The following is a 13335-nucleotide window of genomic DNA, read 5'->3' as shown; positions in this document are numbered from 1 at the left end:
ACACTCAACTCCTGAAAGATAGTTTCGTCAAAAATACAATTATGACTGGGTCTGGAATAGTTTTTCCTCAATGCTTTGAATATATTATTCCACTGCTTCTGGTTTCCATTGTTGTTGCTAAGTGTCCCTCTTTAAGTATCTCTTTCTCTTTCTTCTGGCTCTTTTTCAGGTCCTCCATTTGTATTTGCCGTTCTACAGTTTCACTAATGTATCTAGATATCAACTTATTCTTTTGCTTTCTGCTTTAAGGTTACACTTTCTAAATCTATATGTACTTATATTTTATCATATCTGAAAAATTACAAGCCATAATTTTTTGAAACACTACCTCACCTTCATTCTCTTTGTACGCTCCTCTGAGACTCCAATTGGACATGAATTTTGTCCACCATATGTCTCCATTTCTATTTCACTTTTTTCATCTTCTTGTCTCTCTGTTATTCTTTAGGTTATTTCTTTGGATAGAATTTGGATAGAGTTTCCATCATACTGATTGTTTCTTCAAATGTATTTGCTCTTTATAGTAATAATTATATTGTGTGGTCAGTCATTCCTGATGCTTATTCATCTTTGAAATTACATTCTTTATTTATTTAAGCTGTTTATGCACATCTATTCTTTTATTCAATATCTTTTAATACCAAAATATTTTGTTCTTGAGAGGCTAAATCTTGTTTATTGCTTTGCTGATCCTCACTCACAGTAAATTTCTATTTCATATTTTTATGATATTTTGTTAAAGTTATCGTTAGATCTTTATCTGTGTGTAAATATCTTATAGTCTTAAGTTGGATTATTCCTCCAGAGAGAATTTGCACTTTTTCCTTGAAAGATTTTAAGTGCATCACTGAAGTAAAACCATGTCAGCTCCCCTCAAGGATTCTAGCTTAATGTTATAGTCCCAAGCTCAGTTTCCCTAAATTTTCACTGGCCCAAATTTCAGTACCTTAATAGTAGTAGTACTGTTATCACCACCTGCCTTCAAGTCAGCCTCATGCATCCTGTCTACCCACAACACTCCTTCCAAATATCAGTCCTGATAATTAATATGTTTTAAATGGTTTTACATTATTTTGTTACTTTGTTTTTGGGGGAGAACACTTACTTAGGGAGCTATGATACCTTTTTCAAGACAAACAATGCATTAAAAATTGTTATATCCAGCATCTAGCTGTCCTTCTCTGGACAGGTACCTCAGAGCGACTAATCTATTACATGAGATCAGAGGTAAGAGAAGCAAGATCCTATTTTTTTAGCATAGGTGGGAAGAGTTGAGTGTCTGGAATAGAATTATGGTAATGAGAATGGAAGTTTTAAAAATGAAGACAAAACTAAGTCAAATAAATAATGGAATTTGCGAGTATGAAAAAGAGAGATCAGGATGTTATATAATCGGAATAGATGTTACAAAGAGTAGGTGATATGCACATAACACCAAAATACATGAATCATCTGCTATATGAAAATATATTAATTTTTTATTTTTATCTATAGTGAAGGAAAGAGAATTCAGCTGTCTGGGAACCACTGCCACATGCTTAACTGGTTAATTATGGTTAAAATGACTCAACTGGTTAACATGGTAAAGTGACTCAGAAGAATACAGATTACAGTTGCAGGGAATGGGCAAACAATAGGTCCTCAATGAATGTTGGACTAAACTATATATAATTGTATTAATTACATAAACATGCTGCCAATACAACTCAGGCTCCTTAATTAAAAACAGAGCATGTGTAAAGCCAAATGATAAGTGTAATCCAGGCTTATCCAGAAATACAAGACAAAAACAAGCTGCGAAATTCTCAAGTTTATAAAATAGCAGCCATCATTGCTCACTTGTATGTACGTTTTGTTATTTCTCAACCAGTAGACAGTGAAGTATAAAGTGTAAAGTATAAGTGTCATCTGTGGTTTATGAGGGCCATGAATGAATAAACTATTTTCTCAGAAGTAGCATAGGTTCACCTATTCTCTAATCAAGAAGACTTTTTCATTAGATTTTTTCTTATTAGGCATGCTTTTCTTGAATGAATGCAGAGATCAAATTCTCTTAAAGGTTGGTAATGAAAAGAATTTTAAGCAACAGCACCTTCCTCAGGAAACTGTGACAGATAAGCCGACATACTTCTGCTTAATTTTGGAATAACAAATTCTGCTATAATTAGATGCCTGTTGCTGGAAATGTGCCCTTACCCCATATTAGGAGGTAGTGTTAAATACTTCTTCACAGCTAGATACATACCAGAGTACAGTAGAATGTGCAAACAATTCCTGTTGCAAACACAGAGCCCCAGAGATCAAACCCAGTCACTAGGAAAGAAGAAAAAAATATTAAACAAGTTTCCCTGAAAAATTAAAAGAGCAAGTTTTATGAGGAAAAAGACACAATATTTTTATCAGTGTTCTTTGTAGGCAAAAATAAAATCAAATTAGAGTTTTCCCTCATTAAATTTTCTCACCTTCGAGAAGGATTATTTTTGTTATATTTTTATACTTCTAGCTAGTCCATACATTTTATGTAATGTTAAGTCAAATTTTTCCTCCTAAGATTTTGTAGATTCCAATCTTTGATCCAAATGTTTTGTTTTTGAGTTTCTGTTTTTCTCAACACAGTTAGTCTGAGTATTCTGAAATCACCTAAGCATCATCCATGAGCAGGGATATGAAAGGAAATAATGGCTTTAGAAGTTCCACTAGGAAGACTCTTGGGCAGAAAGTTAGTAGACTTGAATTTTTATTCAAACAACCCACTTCTCTTCTCTGACCATCATGAGAAACATGAACAAAAATTGAGTTTTAATGGATCTTTGACGTTTTATTCTAGGAAAACAATCCTTTTATTGAACGTACCTAGCATATATAGGTACACATCTGCCATGGCGGTTTGCTGTACCCATCAACCCATCATCTACATTAGGTATTTCTCCTAATGCTATCCCTCCCCTAGCACCCTACCCCTCAACAGGCCTCCAGTGTGTGATGTTCTCCTCCTTATGTCCATGTGTTCTCCTTGTTCAACTCCCACTTATGAGTGAGAACATGTGGTGTTTGCTTTTCTGTCCTTGTGATAATTTGCTGAGAATGATGGTTTCCAGCTTCATCCATGTCCCTGCAGAGGACATGAACTCATCCTTTTTTATGGCTGCATAGTATCCATGGGGTATATGTGCCACATTTTCTTTATCCAGTCTATCATTGATGGGCATTTGGGTTGGTTCCAAGTCTTTGCTATTGTGAATACTGCTGCAATAAACATATGTGTGCGTGTGTCTTTGTAATAAAATGATTATAATCCTTTGGGTGTATACCCAGTAATGGGATGCTGGGTCAAATTGTATTTCTGGTTCTAGATCCTTGAGGAATCGCCACACTGTCTTCCATAATGGTTGAACTAATTTACATTCCCACCAACAGTGTAAAAGCGTTCCTATTTGTCTACATCCTCTCCCATATCTGTTGTTTCCTGACATTTAATGATCGCCATTCTAATTGGCGTGAGATGGTATCTCATTGTGGTTTTGATTTGCATTTCTCTAATTACCAGTGATCTTTGACTTTTAACAATCCATGCTTTTTTATTCCTGTTGCTTCTACGAATACATAGAAATCAGATTACAAGTCCAAAACACAAAACTCAGAGGAATATCAAGATAAAAAGGACTTTCTTGGCAGCTCTTATCTAATCCTCACTGAATCTGAGGTTAATATTTCTCAGTATAAGCACATAGCCCAATTAAATGGAATATTGAGGACTTTCAATATGGCAGGCATCATTGTGAAGTTTATTTTGACTTTTATTTCTTTCCTTTTTGTTTTTAGGATTCTATTATTTTGAGAATAAACTATAAATTTTAGTGTAACTATTACAAGCAACTTTTACTCTTATACTGAGATTATCTACTTCATGAGATCACTGAAGTCCATATATTATAGATGACCATACTTAGCAACATACACAATACCAAAACTTCCACAATTCCAATGATTTAAAAACCAAAACCAAATCCCAAACAGACAAAAGCAATCAAAATTGGTGTCTAGAAGTAGATGAGTCGAAACCAAGTAATTAATTGTTTGCATTATTTTCAAAGTTTAATCAATATTTAGAGCTTTATGTCATGACTTCTAATAGTAATTCAGAATCCCCTAACCAGAAGAATATTTCCCCAACAAAGTATTTTATTTATAATTCTCCAAGATGAGAATTTAGGCATCAAAATGGTAGAATATGCCAAGGGAATGTTGATAACTTACCTTGATTGAGTGCCAGGGCAGGAGCATACACCACCACTCCTGTGTAGAGAATCTGGTAGAGAAACAAGAGTCAGGCTGGCAGTGTGAAAGTGACGTAGAAAGGAAAACTGCCTAGAAAGTTCTTTATTGATGTTAGAGTTGTATTCTGTTCAACTTGTTCACCAAACATTGCATTCCCGTCCACTCTAATTTTGAAGTAGCTCACCACTTTCAGTAGTGTGTAGAGGGGATGTAATCATTAGATGGAGGAAGAGAGTTGGGTTTTCAAAATTGCTACTAATTTTGAGATATTATGGTTATATTTTGTATATCTCTAAGGGATATAAAAATAGACTTACTTAAGTTTTGATTCATCTTCCTTCTACCCGTTTTCCTGATACACATATCACAATGTACTCTCTACTGACTTCATGAGAAACTTTACTAAGGAACAGAAGCATATTTTAGCAGTTTGCTGAAATACGAAATTTAGACATGAGATAAAAAGAATCTGCAAGGGAAAAAAAAGTACTGTGCTGGAAAGACGAACAACATGGGTGATCTCCATAATGAATATATCTTCTAATTCCCAGAAGTGCAACCACCATCCTGCTGGAAATAGGTCCAGTTTCTCCAGCTTCTATTTGGAATTTCACCATGCAGAGATTCATGTTAGGGTTTTAAAAGGCAAATATCTATGGGCAGGTAAATGAGCATTGCTTTCCTCCTATTTTCTTGCCTAAATTCTTCAGTCAATGAGTAGGAGTTTTGATTAAAAAGAGGGAAGAAGCTTATCTTCTAGCAGAAAGTACTTGGTGAGTAGTAGGAAGTGTACCAATGCCGTGCCATGGGCAAATTTGGAGCAGCATGAAGACATCCCAAAGCTGGGAGGGTGTGAAAGGAGTTCATAAGAGAGAAGAGAGGCAAGTAGGAGTATTCGCTGGGAATATTGTCTTAAAATGACTTTCAGTAAAATAGGTATTTCTGCTTCAACTCAGTTAATGGTTAAAAACAAACAAGAAAAAAAAAACAAAAACAAAAAACTATTTACCAGACCATTTCATATCTAACTTAGAGCAACTTGTACAGCTTAAACAGCAGTGAAATACATGTTAAGAAAATGTGGGTGGCTTATACACACACAGAGATGGCTTTTTTTTCCCTTTGTGGCATACAATATACATTTGCTTGTTATTTTTAGTACAGATTAAAAGTGCTGTCTTTGGAAGAAAGCAGTGTCTTCTGAGTATTAGATGTCCTTTAGCTAAGTTTATTGCCCCCAAAATAAACAAACCTGTATCTAGTAACCTCATAGTTTCCACATCTGCAGCAGCCATGACCCCTTACCGTCTGTACAATGTAGATGACTGTGGCAGCATAGCGAACTGGTTTGTTGAATCGTAGTTGTAAGTACTAAAGGAAACAAAAAGACATACAGAGTCAGTGAGGTTTAGATAAGAGCTGCTAAGAAAGTCCTTTTTATCTTGGTATATCGTCTGTTGTGCTTTGCACTTTAATTTGATTTTATGATATGCATCCTTAGAAGCAACAGGAATAAAAAAGCATGGATTGTTAAAAGTCAAAGATCTATTGAAATTCAAGTTTTGTTCATGTTTCTCATGATGGTCAGAGAAGAGAAGTGGGTTGTTTGAATAAAAATTCAACTCTATTGACTTTCTGCCCAAAAGTCTTCCTAGTGGACCCACTGAAGCCATTGTTTCCTTTTATATCCCTGCTGCCCCAAATTTAGTTCAACCTTTTATTTTCTCTTTTCTGCATTGCTGTTGTAGCACCCCAATTGATCTCCCTAATACCAGTCTTTGCCCACTCATCCTATCAACCACATATCTACCATATCAATTATTTTAAAGCAGAGCTCTGATCATGTTGCTCTTTTTCTCAAATTCTTCAATGATTCTCTATCATTGACAAAACAAAGTTCATATCCCAGGCTTGATATTCCAAATCTTCCATTGTCGGACCCACACCCTCCCTTTCTTAAATCATATCACTAACCTTCACATAATTTATTCTCCATATGCAATTATTGTTTATCGTTCAGCTAACATGTTTCGTGCTTTTTCAGACCTTTCCTTTGTTTAGGCAGAACTCTCAATATAAATAAGAGCCACTCTCCCCAAATTTCACAAAATCTTAGTCATCTGTCAATAGATGGAAGGAAAAGTAAATACGTTCTTTCAGATATAGAATTATGCAGTTGAAATAGTCCTTTCTTCTTTCACAGATGAGAAACTCAAGGCTTAGATCATAGATGAAACCATCAGCCCAATTGCTATTCCTGGCCCTGATCATACTTCATCCTCTGAGCTCATTTGGCACTAATACTAAGACTTTTTCATGGTTATCAGTTGCTATCTTGTATTTTGGTGTTGAATTTTATTATCTCACTATATTAGTTTGTTATTAATACTGTATAAATTAATTGTCACCAATTTGTTGTTTTGAAACAACAGAAATTTATTACCTCTTGGTACTGAAAACCAAAAGTTAAAAATCAGTTTCACTGGGTCAAAATCAAAGTGTGAGCAGGAGGCTCCTACACGAGGCTCTAAGGAAAAGTCAGCTTCCTGCCTTCCTGCTGTTAGTGGCTGCTGGCAGTCCTTAGCTTCTGGTTCCATCACTCCAATTTCTGCCTTTACAGTTACATTGCCTTTTCTTTTCCCTGTCAAATTTCCCACTACCTCCCTCATATAAGGATATATGTGATCGTATTTATATATAGCCTCTCTGGATAACCCAAGACAACTTTCTCACCTCAAAATCCTTTAATCACATTTGCAGTAATCCCTTTTAAAACAAAAAAAAGCATGTAAAGTAATATTCACAGCTTTCAGGGATTATGCCTGGATATATATTGGGGAAGGTATGCTGTTTTCAGCCTACCACATTTACTATCCCTGATATATACAAGTACTGTTCTCTTTTATTCATTTTTATCTTTGTCATTTACATATTCATTCATTCAACGAATATTTGTTACCTGCTTTATATATTGCATTCTGACACAAAATGATAAGTAAATATGATATAGTCCATACCATAGAGGATCTTACAGATTAGATGAAATGACCATTAACACATATTTATACTAATAAAATAAAGTTGCAATTGTGATATGTTCAATTGTGATATGTTCCCAGCTAAAAGTAGCTGTGAACTTACTAAATAGTAGGATCTGATTTACTGTTTTGGAGGTAAGGAAAGGTTTTTCTCAGTAAGTATTCTAGAAGACATTAACACGTGTCTTTCAGTGTATAATAAACATGTACTGAAAAAACAAAATAAAGTTTTAAAGTATCAATTGGCTTGAGGATTAAATGTCTTGCTAGTAGTTTCTACTTGATAGTAGTTGTTTTTTTTTTTTTCTGAATTTAAAAAATTCACTTTGATTAAATCAAGGGTTGACAACTGAGTTATCCTTTCCCTAGAAACAACAGATAAATGTTTCATGGCTTGCAATGGGCCCTTCTTTGAAACAAAGGACATCTCTTGGCAGAACTGTGATTCCATTTTATAATAACTCACATTCTGAATTTATCCTGCCAGATTCTCCCAAACCTGAGGTAGAAAACCACCTTATTTTCAGGCCCTCCTTTCAGATGACACATTCTGTGAGCCAGAATGTATAGTCCAGTGAATATGTGAATGAGGGCACCAGATATAAGGAAAATATTACAGAGGAAGGGAAGTCAATGAGGAGTCAGTGGTCTCAAATATCATAAGATAGAAAACACTGCGAAATGTTTGTGGTGAAGACAACTTAGGTTCAAATCTTGTGCCCTTGGGAAGACTATTTTCTGCCACTAAGCCATGATTTTATCTTCTGAAAGTGGATGTTGTATGGATCAAATGGTGGGAGGTATGATAATGCCAAGTACAGAACTAGAGCTATAGTAGGATTTAATGACTGCTGTGGTCACTGAGGGTGCAACATCCATAGTTTATTGGCATTCACTGTTCCAGTACATGTTGATGGCATCTAAATGTGCCTGAGATTATCTACTGGAGAGTGTTCTGAGTCTTTGCACAGGGCCACGGGGCAGATCAGAAAGGCTTGCGGGTGTTATCATTGGCACTCAGCCAATGACTAAATGGAGTTGGAAACAAAATACCCTGGCTTTTTGCCTTTCAGTGAGGACAATCCTGAGACATGCTTTATATTGTCTATTAGAGATCCCCAGTTGGACTGAACCCCAGTTGTTCACAGTGGTAACCTGCTCAAAATTACATTTTTTTATTGGCATCTTTTTCTTCTATGTCTCACGTTGCCACTTGTCTATCAATGCTTACTAGAATCACTTCCCCCAGATAAACTTGCATTCAAATCCTTGTTTCAGGATCTGCTTCTAGTAGAATGCAACTTAAGACAGAGACATTTCTAGTAAATATAATGCAAGTAAAAATTTTGAAAATGCTTCGGTAATGAGGTGTGTTCTCTTTCTGAGAGGAACTCTTTTCTATCACATAAAGAACTCAGGGTAGCCCACAGGAGGATGAGACTAAAGGTAACAAGGACAAGCTGTCATCTCATTTGCATTTCCCTCAGCCAGCAAGCTGCTAGCCAACTTGCTACCTTATGGAAGTCACAGAGATGGTCCCAAGTGAGACCAGCACAATTTTATGGGGCCCATCTGAGCCAGGCAAAATTGCTAATCTGCAGAATTGTGAGAAAATAAAATTGTTATTTTGAGACATTTATTTTGGGGTAGTATGCTACATAGCGATAGATAACCATGAATACAAAGATTGGCACTAGAAGTGGGGAGATGTACCTAAAACCAAAAACCTGTAGTATTAGCTTTGGTACTGGGTGGCACAAGGAATTCTGGAAAATCTAAGGGGCAACGAATCCTGAAAAACAGTAAAGCCATGAGGATATTGCTATAGGGATCTTGAAAAAAATCAATGGTTTTCACATCTCAGTTAAGTTCTACTCAATTCAGTCAACCCAGTAAAATTACAAAGATAGTACTGGGGAAAAGCTATATGAACAAAGACCTGATCAGAAATCAGGCTCCTTGAATTCCAGTTTGAGATTTGCTGGCATCTCACTCTGTGATCTATGCTTCAGGGTTCTCATCTGTGAAAAAAGAAAGACTATTCCAACTGCATACTTCGATATCCGAAAGAATTTATCCACTTTTCCTTTCAATGTATTCACTACTTCATTCAGTCGTCACCTTTGGTGTATATATAAGCTATTCCTATTGTCAAAAGTAAAACTGCAACAGTCAAGTTGCATGCTTCATGCCTGTTTATAAAAATACCTGAGGTGACATTGACCAACATTATGATGGATTATTTTCAGAACCCCAAACTTGATCCAGCCATACTCTTTTTTCATCTCAGGAAATACCAACTCTACTTTTCAGGTTGGTTCGAGCCCAAATAACATAGAACCAGCCTTTACTCCTCTCTCTCCCTCCCCACATCCAATTCATAAAAGAAATCTGGGTGCTTGCCCCCCACTTTCAAAACAAATTTACTTGCATTCATCCTCTCTTCCCACCCTATTACTATCATCTCTTGCTCAGATTATGTAAGTACACTCCCAATTACCTCCCTGATTCATCAGTAAAAGCCCTATAATTATTCTTAATATCTAGTTAGAGTAATCCTCTTAACATACCAATCCCATCATGTCACTTCTCTTCCCAAACACTGTAATGACCCATCATTTCTAAAGTAAAAGCTAATCCGTATGATGACCTAAGAGGCCCCATAATGTTGGTTCAGACCCTGAATATCTCTTTTACAACAAATATTATATAGCACCATTTACTCTGCTGAAATAGTATTCAATAATGTCTTATAGATAAACATTGAATTTCTCAAAATATAAACATAATTACTAAAATACTGCCACTGTTATTTAAAGGAGAACTAAAAGGAAAGCATTTACCTAAAAAAAGTGTGTAATTTATAAATGCTCAGAAACCACTGTACAAGAAAACACAGTGAAGTAGTAGCCTGGGCACTATCATAAAGAAAATTTGAAATTGAAGAGAAGTAAGTAGTTCAGAAGCCAAGAAGTCCAAGAACAAATGAGAGAACAGGTAGGCATTGGCCTATAAGCCAATATTGAATTAGGTAAATAATAACCAACTGGATTTATTAGTGTATGATGAGAAGGAAGGAAATAACTTTAAAGTGAAGATAATATTATGAGACTAATAATAAACTGTACAACTGACATAATGAAAATATATGATATTGCAAACTAGCTAAGCCTAAATTATCACTTGAGGGTGAGAAGAATTCCCTATACTTTGACTTGTGACAGGGTAGTGATAAACTAGCACAGATGGCATATCTTAGTCTTGAAATCCCACTGCATATCAAGGCATTTAAATCAGTTGGCTATTGCTATAAAACACCCACCCCCAAACTCATTGGCTCAAAAACCAAAAACTTATTATTTCTCGTAACTCTGAGGACAGGCTGGGTGATCTCTCTGGTTTCATCAGGACTCTCATGAGGCTTCAGTAACTTGGAAGATCAATGGAGAGAGGTCTGAGACGGCCTCACTCACAGGTCTGGTAACATATATTGGCTGTTGGCTGGGTATCTCTGTTCTCTATGTGTCCACTACTGCTCCTGAAGCTAGATCAGCTATGCTAGCTTCCTTACACAGCAGTATCAGGGCAGCATCCCAAGCCAACAAAGGCAGAAGCTACAAGGCTCATAAGGCCTAGGCTCCAAGCTCACAGAACATCACTTTGGCTACATTCTAGTGGTCAAAGCAAGTCTCAAAACTGGCCAAAGTTCACAGGGTGGATAAAGAGATTCCACCTCTTTCAATCTTTGGTATTTAAAAAGACCCTAGAAAGCATATCTTTCAATAACTACTAGAGAATGGAGGCTGAAGAAAGAAACAGAAACTTAAGATACTACAGACAGACTAGGCGGTTTAAATTTGAAGATAGCAACAACAATAATCAAAATAATGCAACATTCTTACATAGTATTTACTATTTGCCAGGCTCTGTTAAACGTATTTGTTTACAATGCATCATTTACTCCTCACAGACATCCTTTGAGATAGATGTTTTTATTACCACTATTTTACACATGTGAAAACCAGGTATACAAAAGTTTTTAGTTTACGCCAAAGTCATGCAGCTAGCAAGTAGCAGAGCTGACACTGAAAGTCAAGTCAACAGAGTTTAGATCCATACTCTTTTTTTATTTTTTTTTTAAAGACAGAGTCTCACTCTGTTGCCCAGGTTGGAGTGCAGTGGATCTCAGTAGTTCACTGCAACCTCCCAGGTTCAAGTGATTCTCATGCCTCAGCCTCTTGAGTAGCTGGGATTAGGCATGCCAACATGCCTGACTAATTTTGTGCTTTTTTTTTTTTTTTTTATTAGAGATGGGGTTTTGCCATGTTGGCTAGGCTAGTCTCGAACTCCTGACCTCAGGTGATCCACCCAACTCGGCCTCCCAAAGTACTGGGATTACAGAAGTGAGCCACCACGTCTGACCTAGAGTCCATACTTTTAACTTGCATGCCATAATGCCAATTTTTATAAAACAAGAGGTAATGTCAAAATAACCTCATGTCTACTTTACACACTCTGGATTACTTACTATTAGGTCACTAAAAAGTTAAAAACATGTAGAGGCAAAAATAGTAAATATTTTGAAAACAATTTAGTAAATTAAATTCAATGAAGTCCTTATATTTTCAATACTTGTACTAATTTATAAATTTAAAAAGAGAATCAAATCTCCTTAGTTACATAATTGCAATTGGTTTAGTTGTTTTTGCAGTAACTGAGTCATTTTACCAAAACCAGTTACGGCTAAGCATGAATTGAGCAGCATATATGGAATAGACAGATTGCTCAAAGTAAGTAAATTGTTCAATAATTTTAAGATAACATTTTTATTTCATTTAATTTCTGGAAAATGTACTCATTTATAGGGTGTGTATAACTTTCTATTGTAAAGTTACTACGTACTAAGGTAATATTATTATGTGCAGTAGTTTTTGAGCATTACAGCCTTAAAATATCATGCAGTGCAGAGTGAAATTACTCATTGTATGTGTGTCTTTACACACTGAAAGACATCTGATGTCTCTGCCCTCAACTCCCTAAACATTGGTGGTGACCCCTAATCATTGTGACAACCAAATAGCCTACAAATATCCCAATTACTCCCACTGTGTGGCACCAGCCCCACTGAGACCCTGCTGTATGTAACTGGGCACTCCCATCTCTTTGATCTTATCTTTTACCATTGTCCCCTTTGTTCTGTCTTCTCCAAGCACACTGATTTCCATGCTGTCCTTCAACATGTCAGTCACATTCCTTTTCTAGGGCCTTTGCATCTGTGACTCCTTCAGCCTGAGATGTACTTCCCTTGTCTGGTGCAATTATTTGCTTTCTTCCAGTCTCCATTTAGATGTCCTTTTTTTCTTGAGGTTTCATATGATCACTGTCTATGAATATGGACATTCTCCACTCATACCAGCATTCCTCCTCTCTATCTCATCCTATTTACTTTACTTTTTCTCCTTTTTTTTTTTTTTTTTTTTTTTGTAGGACAGAATAGCATAGTTATTTAGCATATGATAGCTAAAGGTAGACTATCTGGTTTGAAAAACTGTTACTTGCTAGCTTTACGTCACTTAGCAAGTTACTTAATTCTATATGCCTCAGTTTTCTAGTCTGTTAAAAGAAGGTGATGGTACCCATCTAAAAAAGATTGTTTTAAGGCCAAATGACTTAACACACATAAGGAACTTACAGAAGTACTTAATACCTTGTTAAATACCGTATACATTTATATTATAATTTTCTTACACAGTATATGTTTATTGACTGCCCTTCTCTGCTATGAAGTAAGCTCCATGATAGCAGGAACTTGGTGCAATGCTTTATGCCTAGGGCTACGACAATGCCTAGAACAAGCTGGGCGTGGTGGCAAACCCCTGTAGTCCCAGACACTCGCGAGGTTGATTCAGGAGAATCACTTGAGCCCAGGAGTTTGAGAACAGCCCGGGCAACATAGCAAAAGCCCCATCTCATAAATAAATAAATAAATAAATAAATAAATAAATAAATAAATAAATAA

General features: G+C 36.0%; 1 protein-coding gene across 1 annotated transcript in view; it reads right to left on the bottom strand.

Moving 5' to 3' along the window:
* Nucleotides 1-13335, bottom strand: part of SLC5A12 (solute carrier family 5 member 12) — a 51597-nt gene that overhangs the window by 36495 nt on the left and 1767 nt on the right. Inside the window, exons 2-4 of the mRNA XM_023230373.2 lie at nt 5584-5649; nt 4258-4309; nt 2246-2313 (exon numbers count right to left, since the gene is read on the bottom strand). Of these exons, the coding sequence (XP_023086141.1) occupies nt 2246-2313; nt 4258-4309; nt 5584-5649 (186 nt within the window). The remainder of the gene's footprint in view (nt 1-2245; nt 2314-4257; nt 4310-5583; nt 5650-13335) is intronic.

The sequence above is a fragment of the Piliocolobus tephrosceles genome, chromosome 13, assembly GCF_002776525.5.
Source record: "Piliocolobus tephrosceles isolate RC106 chromosome 13, ASM277652v3, whole genome shotgun sequence".
In the NCBI taxonomy this organism is placed as follows: Eukaryota; Metazoa; Chordata; class Mammalia; order Primates; family Cercopithecidae; genus Piliocolobus; species Piliocolobus tephrosceles.
The sequence above is the reverse complement of the archived record's forward strand: the minus strand, read 5'-3'. Positions and strand labels throughout refer to the sequence as shown.